Genomic DNA, 14119 nt, shown 5'->3' on the forward strand with positions numbered 1-14119 from the left:
AGAGAATTCTCTTTACAAGTAAGCAAACAACTAATCAAAGACAAAAGGAAAGAAGAAAGCAAACTGTTTCAGGAAATCAGTCTGTTGACTTGAATTGAGTAGTGAAGATAAAGAAGATTGAATGATTCTGTAAACCAAATAAGACGACGTGTGTCTCAAAAAAAGCACACGGTGCATTGGTGAGGTCAAGAGCGAAAAGGAGAGAACAAGGAGAGAACAACACCGGGTTCTTCAGGATTTGGAGAAGAGAAGACGGGAAAATATAAAGCTGTGGGACGCTAGAACCATTGAAAAGGGCGTTTTCCACTTGATCGACTGATTCTGAGCGATTTGAAAACATTTTAAACTTTATAGCAAAATTCAACAAACTTATCTTTTATCGCTACAAGGGAGGTAGCCGTTTGGGGTTTTCTTAAAATCTATTGTCTGATCGTTTTTGCCACATTGATGTGCATCCCTCTCTCTCTCTGCTCTCCATACAGTTGCTATCATTAACAACATCATTACATCTATAAGTGTGAGTATTATTATTTTCATTATAAGAACCAATCTGCCAGAGCTTAAAGCAACAGTTATACAACAGTGCCTGGTCGCTCTTTCTTCTCTCCCCTGTTCTCTCCTCTCACCCCACACTGAGTCTGGTTCTGTTAAAGGTTTCTCCCTGTTTATAGAGTTTTTTCTCCTCCACAGTCTCCAAGTGCTGCTCATTGAGGAAACTTTTGGGTTTCTCTGTAATATTGTGAGGTCTACACCTCACTATGTAAAGCCTTGAGACGATGTATGATGTGATTTGATGGGAAACACTGAACCCTACAGAGGAGTCTTTAAGAGCTGATTTATCGCAAGTTACATGAAGGTCTTTGTGATGGTGTGTTTTTTGTTTTTTTTAGGGGGGGGGGGGTTAAAAGGGATAATAGGACAAATAATAGGACAAGAGAGACAAAAGACTAAGGCTTATATTTATTGATCAGAAAATGATTCCCCATCATATGATATGTGATGTCATGAAGATCATAGGACAATAGATATGTTCAATGAAACTGGCTGGCTCCAAAGGTTGTCTTAGAAGTTTAAAAAATAATTTTGAAAAACTTGGAAAATGTTCAGCAGTGATCCAGCACACGACCAGTATTTGTGATATATGTACAGTGGTGGAAAGTAACTGGGTACATGTACAAAATGTATTATACCATTAAAATGTTGGAATTCTGAAATGAGCTTTTAAATAAAAAACATATTGACATTGGACGTGTACTGTATTATTGTCCAGTATGGGTGCATTGAGGACACGATCACGGTCTGTCCAGCAGATGGCGGTAATGAAGCAGCGCACTCCCTGTGTCAAACCGAGCGCAAGAAGAAGATCACGAACCAGAGGAGCTCGACCACCGAACCGTCCGTCACCATGTCGGCGTAGGAGGGAAACAACGCTCAGGGCGAGCATCTCGTTAACTAACGCGGGGTCCTGACGATGGCGAGCGAGGAGGAGAGGGGGGTGGTCCGCGTCAAAGTCAAGGTAGGGCGGTCCAGGTCCAGGTCCAGGTCCGCGCCTCGGACGGTCCACCGCCGACTGCTAGTCTGCTACAGACCCGCTGTGCTGTCGGTCGACTCGTCTGTCGGATGGTAACACACGTCTGTGACTGGACTGTGGGGCGGTGTGAGACGGGAACCTGACGGGAGTGTGTCGGTGTGTCTACCGTGAGCGCGGTGGTCAAATGGCCGCATAACGTCTGTCAGCGTCCCGTCGCGGTGTCCGGACCGACCACGTCCACTGACACCCGTCACGTTCTCCACCCACGGTTCGATCGTGACCCGTTCGCCCGTCGACGCTTGATTTCAAAGCAGTCGAACCCTAAACGGACTCCGGCTGACGTCACCTGCCCGCTGCGTGCCGGGCGTCACGCGGTGACGTCAAACGTTCCGCGCGGTAGCGTTGTTGTCGAGTCGATCTCCCCGAGTGCTGCAGGACGGGGACAGTGGACAGACAAGACAGAGATGTTTTAAAAATGTTCACAAAACGAGCCACACACACACACACACACACACACACACACACACACACACACACACACATATATATAGAGAGAGAGAGAGAGAGAGAGAGACCGGTTCTTTGTTTACAAACACCACTGTGCGCGCGCATCCCGGAAGGTGAAGCCCCTGTGGCAGCAGGGGCCTGTACGGAGCGAGGTCAACAACAGACCCACCATGTGTTTCCTTCGATCATCCCGACCACCTGAACTCACGACGCGGGACGTCGACCGTCTGTCGACCGTCTGTCGACCCGTGGGCTTCTTTCTTCTGCGGTTACGAGCGCGTTCACGTGACGTGAGAAGCGGAGTCGGTGATTACACGTGACGTCATCAGAAGCCCGAATATAGTTTTTTAATATGACACGTAAAGGAACGCTGATACCTGCAGCAGGTCAGTTCGGTTTGAGCGACGTATAAAAGTCACATTCCACAAAGTGAAATAAAATAATATAATCAAACAACTGAAATAGAATAAAAACATAAAATATCATGTAAATAAAGGACAGGAATTTATCAAATTTACTATGGACTGAATATTTGTCTCCTCCGGTGTTCCAAGCTGCAGTTATAGAAAAAAGAAACAAAAATGGATCCGTCGGGAGTCAAATCATCTTTATTGAATTCAAATCAAGCTCTAATATTAATGCGTCTATGTATTTATTTAGCGTGATTATCTCTCCCTCTGTTTGCTAGAAGTTCAGAGTGGACACATGAAGAGTCTCGAACAGCAACATGATTCCACTCATGGATAAATATCTGCTGTGCTTTATTATTTGTCACGTTACTCTAAACTCCGGTGTCCCTGAAGGGATCCTGTAGAACGAGGACTCTGGTTTTCCAGTGATGCGATTGGTCGGTAGGGGGCCTGTTGACAGGTTGTGATCTCTTATCTGGAACTTAACCTGCCGTTAAGTTCCCATGGTGATTTACCCCGGTAAGAAGAGAACCTGCTTCGTAGGACAGATCACCAGAGTTAAAGCTGAAGTTCCCTGGATAACCACAAATCCTGCTTCGTAGTACAGACCCCTGGCCCCAGGTCACTTGACTGTTTTCACCTGTTGAAATCAACATGAATTTCACACTGTTTGGCAAATTCTTGTTGACTCTGGTTAAATGCCACTTCAGAGTTGGATCTGTTTGTGTGTTTCTCTTTCATCAGTGCAGAAAACACCTTCCAACATAACACCTGATCATTTTCATTAGTTAGAAACAAAACTACTGCTACCTGGATTTGTATGTGAAACAAATTGTTGAATTGATGGAAAGCTGTCAGCAAGCAGGACACATGGTCCAGTGAGAAACAGCAGCCATTGGCAGTGATGATGCCACGTGAGGCTGATCACACAGTTCGCTCCACAGTGTCCACACACATTTTGGGACTCTTTCTGCCCCTGCCTGTGTAATAATAATAATATTAATGATGATAATAATACCGATATTGCATAGGCTTGCTACTTATGAAGTCATTAGGGAACATATAAATATAGTGCTTTCTCAGTATGTATTGTATAATGTACACTAGAGCTGGATGACAGCAGTGTCATCACAACGTCTCTGGCAATGATTCCCAAGATGTCATTATGAAACCATTACTACAAAAGGTGTAATTGAGACTTGATATTTTAAGTTAATACAAAAACATTAATATCACTTTAAATAAAGTGATAAGAAGTCAAATGGCAATGCAAACACGACCAAATATGTTGAATTTGAATGAAAAAAAAAGAAAATTAAGATGAAGAAACTTTTCACTTAACCCTTTAACCCCTAACCCTAAACACATGCACATATTTTCTTTCTCATATCAGCCGGTTTTTAACTGCAGTGGCTCATTTATGCACTATGCAGTGTAAAATGAAATGGAGACTCAGGGAAGTTTGAATGTTTACCATGAGGTGGCAGCTGTGATCCAGATCACATGCTAAGCCTTCCAGAGTCGCAGTTAGAGTCTGCACACATATCTCTGCAGTACAACAGTACAACCACCACAAAAATATTCAATTCAATTCAATTTTATTTGTATAGCGCCATATCACAACATACATTGTCTCAAGGCACTTTACATAGTGAGGTCAATATTACAATAGTATCTTAAAGCAACAGCACATAGATTTTGTGTTATATGTATTTATATAGACCCTTTGTGGTATTTTACCTTATTGGAATAGTTTTTCCTTAAACAATGTATTGTTTGTAATTGATGATATTTAAGAGATTGTGATGTATTGCTTTTTTCAGAAATGTGACGGGTCACTTCCTGTGGAGTTCCGCTCGTTTGCTGTTGATCCTCAGATAACATCACTTGAGGTCCTGCAGCACATTCTTATCAGAGCCTTCGATTTGAACGGGTAAGAGGGATCGCAACCCCCCCCCGCCCCCCCGACTATACCGTTGTACAAGACAATTATGAGTTATGTCAGCATTTCCTTTTGTCTCTCTCTCAAACCAGGAAGCGGACTTTTGGGATCAGCTACCTGTCTGGAGATCGGAACGGTGCTGAAGTGTATCTGTCTCTGGCATCTGACTGGGATCTGGATGTTGCGTTTGTCAGTGCGGCCAAACCGTACCTACAGCTGAAGATGGACGTCAAACCTTCAGAAGACAGTGAGAGCACCAGTGTATCCTTACACAGATAACACCACCCAAACGTTTAGCTATATTAAGGGAAAATGTGACAGTAATATATATGGCGTACACAACAGTACATCATGTATTGAGCTGAACTTTCATATGTGAGTGAAATCAAATGTTCCTCAGAGGGTTCAGATTTAAAGAAGACAACACATAGTAGTAAAGCAGGGAAATTGGGACATCAAGAGGAACTGATTTTGAATATGTTGTATTTAGTTATTATCGAGATAACTATTGGAAAGCAAACCCCTCAGTAGGTTCACAGTTTTTACTGCGGGGACAGTTTCCAAAGCTTCAGCTTGCATTTCTTGAAGTAGTTTAAAAAAAAAAGTTAAATTACTGTCAAACCAAACGCTTAATATTGTTTGAAATAGGCAAGTTACATTCCACTGGGGAACCAGCAAGTGGCAGGAAGAACACACTTTAATCAACACCATTAGGGCAAGCCTTAAGCGAGCTCAGCTGTCCAAAAAAAAAAAAGTATGATTGTCAACTACTCTATGTTCAACTGCAGGTCCTGTCATGGAGGACTGGGACATCATAAGCCCTAAAGATGTGATTGGCTCTGAGCAGCTTCTTGGAGAGAGGACGAGGTCTCTGGCGTCTGCAGCTCTGCCCTTCACGCAGTCTCTACTGTCCCAGGTTTCTTCACCATCTTGAATCTACCTCATAGTCTCTCATGAGTCAGGGTCTTTGCTCATGGGCTGTTTTTCACTTGTGCTCAGATGGGCCGGACCTTGTCTAAAGTCCAGCAAGCCTTCAGCTGGTCCTACGGGGAGGAGATCAAGCCTTTCAAGCCTCCGCTGACCGATGCTGAGTTCCACAGTTACCTCAATGGACAGGGCCAGTTGTCACGACCGGAGGAACTCCGACTGCGAATCTACCACGGTGGTGTGGATCCTTCACTGCGCAAGGTGTGTACACTACACTACATACTGTACACTCTCCAGACCACGTCATCCAGGGTTGGGTGTCAGTTAAACTTGATTGAATGTGATTCAAATCCTAATGTGGTTGGGATTCTTGGCGGCAAGAAAAGAAACAAAAATATTTTGTAACCAGAGAGCAGATGTAGGCTGCTATAAACAGTCATTACCCATCAATTAATTAGTATTTGATAATTCACTGCGTCTCCGTCTAACAAAAACAGCACTCTTTCTGCTTGTGCCTCATGCACATAGAATATGAGAATTGTAATTATATAATGAAATGGAAAATCATGCATGTAAATTAGGGGTGGACGGTATCTCCAATATATTCGATGTATTAAATGACTATATCGCGAATACCGCGACTACAAATTGACACTTAAAAAAATTGTAAAGGCGCAGACATAAGACTTGCTTTGAATTTTTTTAATACAGACATAGGTTGTAGGGATGACTAGAATCATCATACCGGTGTGATTGTATGCATCAAAGGGTTAAATTGTGCATTTATGATGTGCTTTAGAGGAGATTTAATAAATGTTGAGGTATATATCGTGTATCGCGATATAATAAAAATATATATTGCGATATTACTATAGGCCATATCGTCCAGTCCTAATGTAAATATTAAATGATATAGTTCGATTTTTGACTGTAAATCAAGTAATGATGAGCTTGTGCTCTGTACGCTGTCGCGTCAGGTTGTTTGGCGGTACCTCCTGAACGTGTACCCCGACGGGCTGAGTGGACAGGAGAGAATGGACTACATGAAGAGGAAGACGAGGGAGTATGACCAGCTGAAGAACGAGTGGACAGCCCGGGTTAGTCACGAGGATCTGGAATTCATCCGGGGGAATGTTCTCAAAGACGTTCTGAGGACCGACCGGGCTCACCCGTACTACGCTGGCTCAGAGGACAGTCCACATTTGACTGCACTCACAGACCTGCTCACCACGTTTGCCATCACACATCCACAGGTTTGTATAGAGGTTCAATCGGTTGGTTTGTACCTGCGCGCTGGAACTGTTTCTGTGAACAAGGGGAAATGGTTTCAAATCAAACATGTGCACACAACGTCCTGGTCGCCTGAATGTAGTGACTTGTGTACAACAACAGCAAATGAGGAAGATGAAGGCATAAAGCATCACAGACAGTGAAGTTAACATATTATTTAAAAAAAAAAAAAGGGCATCCTGGGAGCAGATGTGTGGGAAAACGTCCCAGCATGCACCAGTGCAACAGACCTCCAGACACGTGTTCCTGTATTTCACATTTTTGTTCCTTTCACCATTTCCACCAAATTTATTTCAACCGTACAGTAAAGTTATGAAAATGTCAGGGATTAATAAACCTGAGTACATGCATAACAGATTAGGCTCATGGTCTACCTTTAAACTAAAATACTTTTGTTAATTAATACTTGGTTTCTTTAGATTTTCAGATTATCTGCAAGGACATTTTATTCAAAAAGCAAGTGTAACTGTAACTTTGTTTGTTTTTCAGATCTCATACTGTCAAGGCATGAGTGACATCGCCTCACCTATACTTGCAGTAATGGACAATGAGGCACACGCCTTCATTTGCTTTTGTGGCAATATGAAACGTTTGGAGGGGAACTTCCGGCCCGATGGGCAACTCATGTCGGTGAAGTTCCAGCATCTGAAGCTGCTCCTGCAGTACTCCGATCCTGAATTCTACGCGTACCTGGTGTCCCGAGGAGCCGACGACCTCTTCTTCTGTTACCGCTGGCTGCTTCTGGAGCTCAAGAGAGAATTTGCGTTTGACGACGCTCTGAGGATGCTGGAGGTCACCTGGAGCTCCCTGCCTCCAGATCCCCCGGAAACTGAAGTGGAGCTCCTCGGACCGCCGCTGGAGACCGATGAAACGGTGACTCGCAAAGACAAAAATAAGACAGTGGGGAACGGCCTCGGGGATGATGAGGAACAAAAAGGGAAGCAGCGAAGGAGACACATGCTCAGGCCTTCGAGAGAAGAGACAGATGCGAGCAGGAATGCTTTCATACGAGAAAGAGAGAGGCGAGATGTAAGCGCAGGAACAGGAAGTGAGGGCGGGGATTCTAATCAGGTGAGCCTGGAAAAGGCCGATTTGCAGGCTCCTCCTTTTGAGAAGCAAAATAGTTTTGGAGAGTTTAAATACTACACTGCCCGAAACGAAGACAGCTTTGATGCTGAAGATGCAGAGCAGCCACAGGGTTTGGTGGCTTCAAAGTCGGCACCAAACATTCCAAGGCGGCAGTCCACAGTCGACAGTGAGGAGGACCCAGGAGAGAAAACACCTCTGATAAAGAACTGTGAAATTGGTTTCTCTCCAATGTCATCACCCCCCCTCTTTTCTGGTGAGCTTCCGATCTGGAAAGCTGGCTCCTCACCAACATCTTCGGCTTCAGCCTCCAGCTGGCCAGGAGCTTCTCCAGACTCTCCTCCAGAATCCAACTCACTATCCACAAGCAATGGAAGAGAGGCCTTACATAGCACTGTTCCAAAAGTATTGACTTCCTCTGCCCAAGTGCTCAGCGGTACGGGGATCAACTCAACCCCCGTTGTAAAAACATCTGTTGCGTCCCCCTCGCACACTCAGAATCAATCCCTACTCTCTTCACCCATTCTGTCCTTTGGAAGAGCCCCCGCATTGTCCGGCAGCAGGTCGTCCACCATCAATCTTCCTTCACCTGGCAACAAATCCCCCTGCACCACGGCGAACACGCCTAGTTCTCTGAAGGCTGAGACCACCAGCATCAAGTATTGTTCCCTGCCGCCTCCGCAAGAGTTTGGCAAGGGCAACCCCTTCATGCTGTTCCTGTGCCTGTCCATCCTGCTGGAGCACCGCGACCACATCATCAAGAACAGCTTGGATTACAATGAGCTGGCCATGCACTTTGATCGCCTCGTGCGGCGCCACAACCTGAGTCGGGTGCTGCAGCGAGCCAAGGCCTTATTCGCGGACTATTTGCAGAGTGAAGTGTGGGACTCAGAGGAAGGGGACGAGGTTAGCTCCGACTCCCCGACGACAGTGACCACTGCGCAGCCCATTTACAGCCCTTTGGCGTCGCCTCCACTATCATCTCCAAACTCAACCTATAACCTCGCAACCACCATTCCCTCCCCGACAGCTCAAGTTTCCCTGTCCCCCACCTCCTGATTCTGTCTTGCATCAGTTTAAAAGACTGACTCCGGCCTGTTGGCGGAGTCCTTTTTTTTTAGCCAGCCTTCCAAATCGAATTGGGCTGTCAATTATCTTCTCATTCTGTGTATGCTCGAATATATATTTATATTCCTTATGTCAGTCGTTATTGTAATGTTTTCTTTTCTTCTTAACCCTTCCAGTTGGTAGAAGGGTTAATGTCTGTCCTCCAATCTCGTCAGGTCGTCTATGGAGGCTGAAGCATGACGTTTTAAAACTTGTGGTTCAGGTTCTAACTCCGACCCGGTGCATTCAGCCTGAGTTTCCCTCTTTTAATTCACTTTGTTTACAAGCTCATGTTGTGTCCACTAAGCCACAAACGTGTCTTAACTAAAGCACTCAAAGGACTCCAGCTGATAACACAGGGGAAACAAGACTGATTCATCGAAAGTCAAGGTTTCTTTTTCGTGAGGACTTCAGCAGAAACAACTGAACTTATTAACCGAACTCCCAGTCGTCAGTAGGTCGGAACTATATACTGATGACAAAACCAGCACAAATATAAACCCACCCTCCTGACCCAGTCTGTCTCCATTAGCTTTGCCTCTGTCTATTTGTCTATTTTTGGTGAAATCGCCAGATGATGTCATCCAGGTCATCTCATTTTGGGACTGGAGATTACACCTTTATAGCATAAACCTTGGCTTGCAGATTTCGGAATACATGGGCACGCGTGGGTCTTATAAAGAAATCCTACTGAATTGCATTATGGGAAATGGAAGATCCAGAGTTTCCTGAAAGTGCTAACTCCCATCACATGCTGATGTGAACCAGTCGGCTGGACTTTGACTTTGACTCCCAAGTGCTGTTGCATCTGGAATTTGATGGCATGATAAGATACTCAGAGACCAGGGTACCACACTCCACCACGTTTCATTTTGCATTAACACCAGAGCCGGACCAGTGTGTCGATCTATCTATCGGTTTGCCGATAATGTCTGTTGATACGAGCATTTCACGGACACGTCGGTGTCTGCTTTTATTGTTTGCCAATTTTGCGCTGATATGAAAACATTCATTTCACGGAATAAACTGCGGGAAAAACGTGCCTTTATGTTTGCATTTGACATAAAGAAATGTTTATTTTCTTAATTCAAGTTCGACATACTTAGTTGTATTTTTGTGTTATCTTTTTATTTTTTACAGTTATTTATGATTATGGTTAAACTAAAATATCAAGCATCAATTACATTTGTTTTGTCATGAGGCTGTGATAGCAGTGATTAAGAATCATTGCCAATTTTAAAAAAAAAAATATATATATATATATATATATATATATATATATTATATATATTTATCTGTATCGGAAATGTTTTACTCCCTAATATCAGCATTGTATCAACATCGTTCTCCAAACATCCATATTGATCAAACTCTGTAGATGAGCCATAAAGAACTTGTGTCTTTTAGCCTTTAGTCGTCGCCATGAGCTTCCTGCTTGTGTTAAAGAGAAGATGATGGTTGGTGACGAAGAGGGGACGTGTAGCTGAGGTTTGCAGAGATTTTGGGTCAATTAGTATGTACCAGTGACATGTCTGTTATTCTAACAGTTTTTATATAGTAATGGGTGTGTTGTGTTATTTTATTATTTGCTGTCACAGTTTTGAATGTGATTCAGCTCAGAACAAAGCCTCTGATCCTTCATCCTGTCATGTCACAAATGATGGTGTGTGGGTGCACTACTGTAGAGAGCAGTTAGGTGTGGATCTACATGTACTAATACACTTTATGGAATCATACAGTCAAACTTCAACAGTAGTAAAGGGAGTACTGTATATGAGTTATTGCTTCGGCGGGTCATTACTCAGAGACATCATTTCAGCACTTTGGTTATTGCTGTTTCCCCAAAGACATTTTGTCTTCTTGCTGTGTTTTGTGTTGACATTTCAAAGACACCATGGAGACTTTTGTCTAGAAGAGGTTGATTTAATGGAGGTGTCACACATGGCAGTTTTTCTGTTTGCTTTGTGTGGGTGCTGAACGTAACTGAGTCCTGCCTGCGTATTCATTTTCTCAACAGTGGATCCTTCAATGTCAACGACGTCCTAATGAAAAATATGATTTTGACATGTCCAATGATACAGATATGAGCCCATGTGCGATGTTTCGGAAGAGAAGTGCCTCACTTGTTGAAATCATTAGTCTTAATTTTTATTTTTATCGCTCTACATCATGTCTTATAGGCTGATCCAAAAGACTGGATTGTATCACTACATGGTGTTCACTACATAGTGTTCACTACATGGTGTACACTACATGGTGTTCACTACACAGTGTACACTACATGGTGTACACTACATGGTGTTCACTACATAGTGTTCACTACATGGTGTACACTACATGATGTTCACTACAAGGTGTACACTACATGGTGCTCACTACATGGTGTACACTACATGGTGCACACTGCATGGTGTACACTACATAGTGTTCACTACATGGTGTACACTACATGGTGTTCACTACATAGTGTTCACTACACGTTGCACACTACATGGTGTTCACTACATAGTGTTCACTACATAGTGTTCACTACATGGTGTACACTACATGGTGTTCACTACATGGTGTACACTACATGGTGTTCACTACAAGGTGTACACTACATGGTGTTCACTACAAGGTGTACACTACATGGTGTACACTACATGATGTTCACTACAAGGTGTACACTACATGGTGCTCACTACATGGTGTACACTACATGGTGCACACTGCATGGTGTACACTACATAGTGTTCACTACATGGTGTACACTACATGGTGTTCACTACATAGTGTTCACTACATGGTGCACACTACATGGTGTTCACTACATAGTGTTCACTACATGGTGTACACTACATGGTGTTCACTACATGGTGTACACTACATGGTGTTCACTACAAGGTGTACACTACATGGTGTTCACTACAAGGTGTACACTACATGGTGTACACTACATGGTGTTCACTACATGGTGTACACTACATGGTGTGCACTCCATGGTGTTCACTACATGGTGTACACTACATGGTGTTCACTACATGGTGTACACTACATGGTGTGCACTCCATGGTGTTCACTACATGGTGTACACTCCATGGTGTTCACTACATGGTGTACACTACATGGTGTTCACTACATGGTGTACACTACATGGTGTGCACTCCATGGTGTTCACTACATGGTGTAGACTACATGGTGTTCACTACATGGTGTAGACTACATGGTGTTCACTTCATGGTGTACACTACATGGTGTTCACTTCATGGTGTACACTACATGGTGTACACTACATGGTGTACACAATGATTCCCAGGTTCCCTCCCGGCCTGTCGTTGATGTTTGGGTCCCAGACACAATTCAGTAACATGGAAAACTGAGGAAACGCATCTGGAGTGGGTCCCTTAAAATGTCTCTCAGCATTGTTAACCTTTAAGACTAAACGCTCAGTAATGTGTTTTCAAAAGGCTGTACAGGGAGTGTGATGCGAGCTTTAGTTCAAACTCTATTACTACATCAACCACTTGGTAAAGACTTTCTGGCAGAAACGCAAACTTCTCCCGTGAACAAGTGTCATTGCTCCACCTAAAAAAGGGATTCCATCTCTGAGAAATGCTTCTGTTTGTAGCTGAAGCTAACGCGGTCTTTAGAAAGACCCTTGTGTTTATTGTGGTTATTACTCATTCATTTGGTTATTGCCACTTTTGTACATCCGTATTTAATAGCATCTTTAAAAAAGTACTGAAGTTACTGGACTAGCTGGACTATGAGATCGCAATATGCACATTTGTAAAGACGTACTTGTTTGTCTCATTACATGATATGAATGTGCACAAACTTGAACTTTTTAATCATACATACACAACGGTGTTGCTGATTGTATATCGGACACAAATAAATAATAATCAGCGCAACTGACTGAGTGAAGGATGGTGTTTGTGAGTGGATTGGAAAATATAACGTGTATACATCTGGATGATAAGATGACAACAGCAGCACTCACCAAACTCTTAAAGTCAGACTGCGACTGGACCAGCAATGAAACACACCACAGTTCATCACAGCTGCAGTGTTTTCAGTCCCAGTTGTCTGACCAGTATCTTCAGGAGTCTAATGTTTGCTAATGATCGCACACCCTCAAGAGACATTACTGTTCAACAGATTTCTTTCTAGATTTTTATGTACTTCACCAAATTTTTGTAACACTGCCAATAATCCAATAACAATCATTTGTAACCACAGATCAACTAAAGTGACATTTGTTCTCCAGATCCCCTCAGATGCTTTGCAGAGGGAGCAGCGTTCACGCGACATGGTGGCGGCTGTGGCTCAGGAGAGTTCGCCTGCCTAATCCCAAGGTCAGCGGCTCGATCGGCGTGTCGAAGTGCCCTTGGGCAAGACACTGAACCAGCAAACTGCCCCTGACACACTGTCATCCGTGTGTGTGAATATAGGATTTGAAACAGGAGCCAAGACTAGAGAAATTATATGAACGGAGTCCATTTACAAATGTTGGAGTCAATAATGATTGTGGTGCAAATGTAGATTGTCCTGAGGGTGAACTCACACTCATCAGCACAAAAGTTATTTTAATTGTTAAAAGTAATATTCAATTGACTTCAATTTGGTCTTATATTGAGGAAAGAAGACAAAGTATCATAATATCTTTAAATGACATTTTTATTTGAGTTGTATGACTGATTATTTCTTAGGGGCACAAAAGGCACAATTCCTCTATGACCCAGAGCATCAATCAAATCTTTCTATGGAGGGTAAATTCATTTAGTACACTTCAAGGCAGTCTACCCATTTAAACCAAAATATAAAGATCATCCTCTGGGGACCTTGATGATTAAAAAATAGTTCTATTTTATTTTTGTTTTAAATAATTATATTATTATGGACATTCCCCAGCCCCATTTCAATGGTCTCGCTCCAAACCAATGGTAAAAACACTGCAGCATCAAAACCAAAAAGCCATTACTGAATTTCAGGAATTCTCTTATGCCGTTGTGGTATACAGTTGGATTTTGTTTGTTTCCATTAAAGACTAAGTCTGTTTTTGTTACCTTAGTTATTAAATACTCTTTTTTCCCCTTTACCTTCATTTGGGTCCTGCTCCTTCAGGGACACTTAGACCTAACTGTACTATTTAACTATTATAAAAATATACTTTATTGATTTAAATGGATAGTACCTAATGTAAAATATATTTTACCCAATGTCAAATATTAGATAAAAGCAGAATTTACTATAATCCTGCTGCTCTTGTATATATCAAATAAAAGCTGCTGGGCTGGCTGCATTTGTTTTTATTTATTGCTGTACTTAGACCTA

The 14119-nt window shown here is 42.9% G+C and overlaps 1 protein-coding gene and 1 long non-coding RNA gene across 2 annotated transcripts; one reads left to right on the top strand and one right to left on the bottom strand.

Moving 5' to 3' along the window:
- Positions 1 to 945: 945 nt before the first annotated feature.
- LOC118316416 lies at positions 946 to 2345 on the bottom strand. Its single transcript, XR_004795193.2, has 2 exons — positions 2208 to 2345; positions 946 to 1960 (listed from the first exon to the last, which is right to left on the bottom strand). It is a non-coding gene; the product is annotated as an uncharacterized LOC118316416 (long non-coding RNA).
- Positions 1328 to 12696, top strand: tbc1d25 (TBC1 domain family, member 25). The gene is made up of 7 exons (XM_035644210.2): positions 1328 to 1516; positions 4272 to 4381; positions 4483 to 4637; positions 5179 to 5306; positions 5390 to 5578; positions 6295 to 6570; positions 7097 to 12696. Exons 1-7 carry the CDS (start codon positions 1472 to 1474, stop codon positions 8750 to 8752), a joined length of 2559 nt encoding a protein of 852 aa, XP_035500103.2. The 5' UTR covers positions 1328 to 1471; the 3' UTR covers positions 8753 to 12696.
- The last annotated feature ends 1423 nt before the right edge of the window (positions 12697 to 14119 follow it).

The sequence above is a fragment of the Scophthalmus maximus genome, chromosome 3 (genome assembly GCF_022379125.1).
Source record: "Scophthalmus maximus strain ysfricsl-2021 chromosome 3, ASM2237912v1, whole genome shotgun sequence".
Taxonomy (NCBI): domain Eukaryota; kingdom Metazoa; phylum Chordata; class Actinopteri; order Pleuronectiformes; family Scophthalmidae; genus Scophthalmus; species Scophthalmus maximus.

What these genes read in the sequence shown, in the direction of transcription:
- tbc1d25 (XM_035644210.2), top strand. Translation starts at nt 1,472, where the DNA reads ATGGCGAGCGAGGAGGAGAGGGGGGTGGTCCGCGTCAAAGTCAAG. An exon ending in AGAGCCTTCGATTTGAACGG is followed by an intron (nt 4,382 to 4,482) that starts GTAAGAGGGATC and finishes CTCTCAAACCAG; the next exon opens with GAAGCGGACTTTTGGGATCA. An exon ending in TGGATCCTTCACTGCGCAAG is followed by an intron (nt 5,579 to 6,294) that starts GTGTGTACACTA and finishes CTGTCGCGTCAG; the next exon opens with GTTGTTTGGCGGTACCTCCT.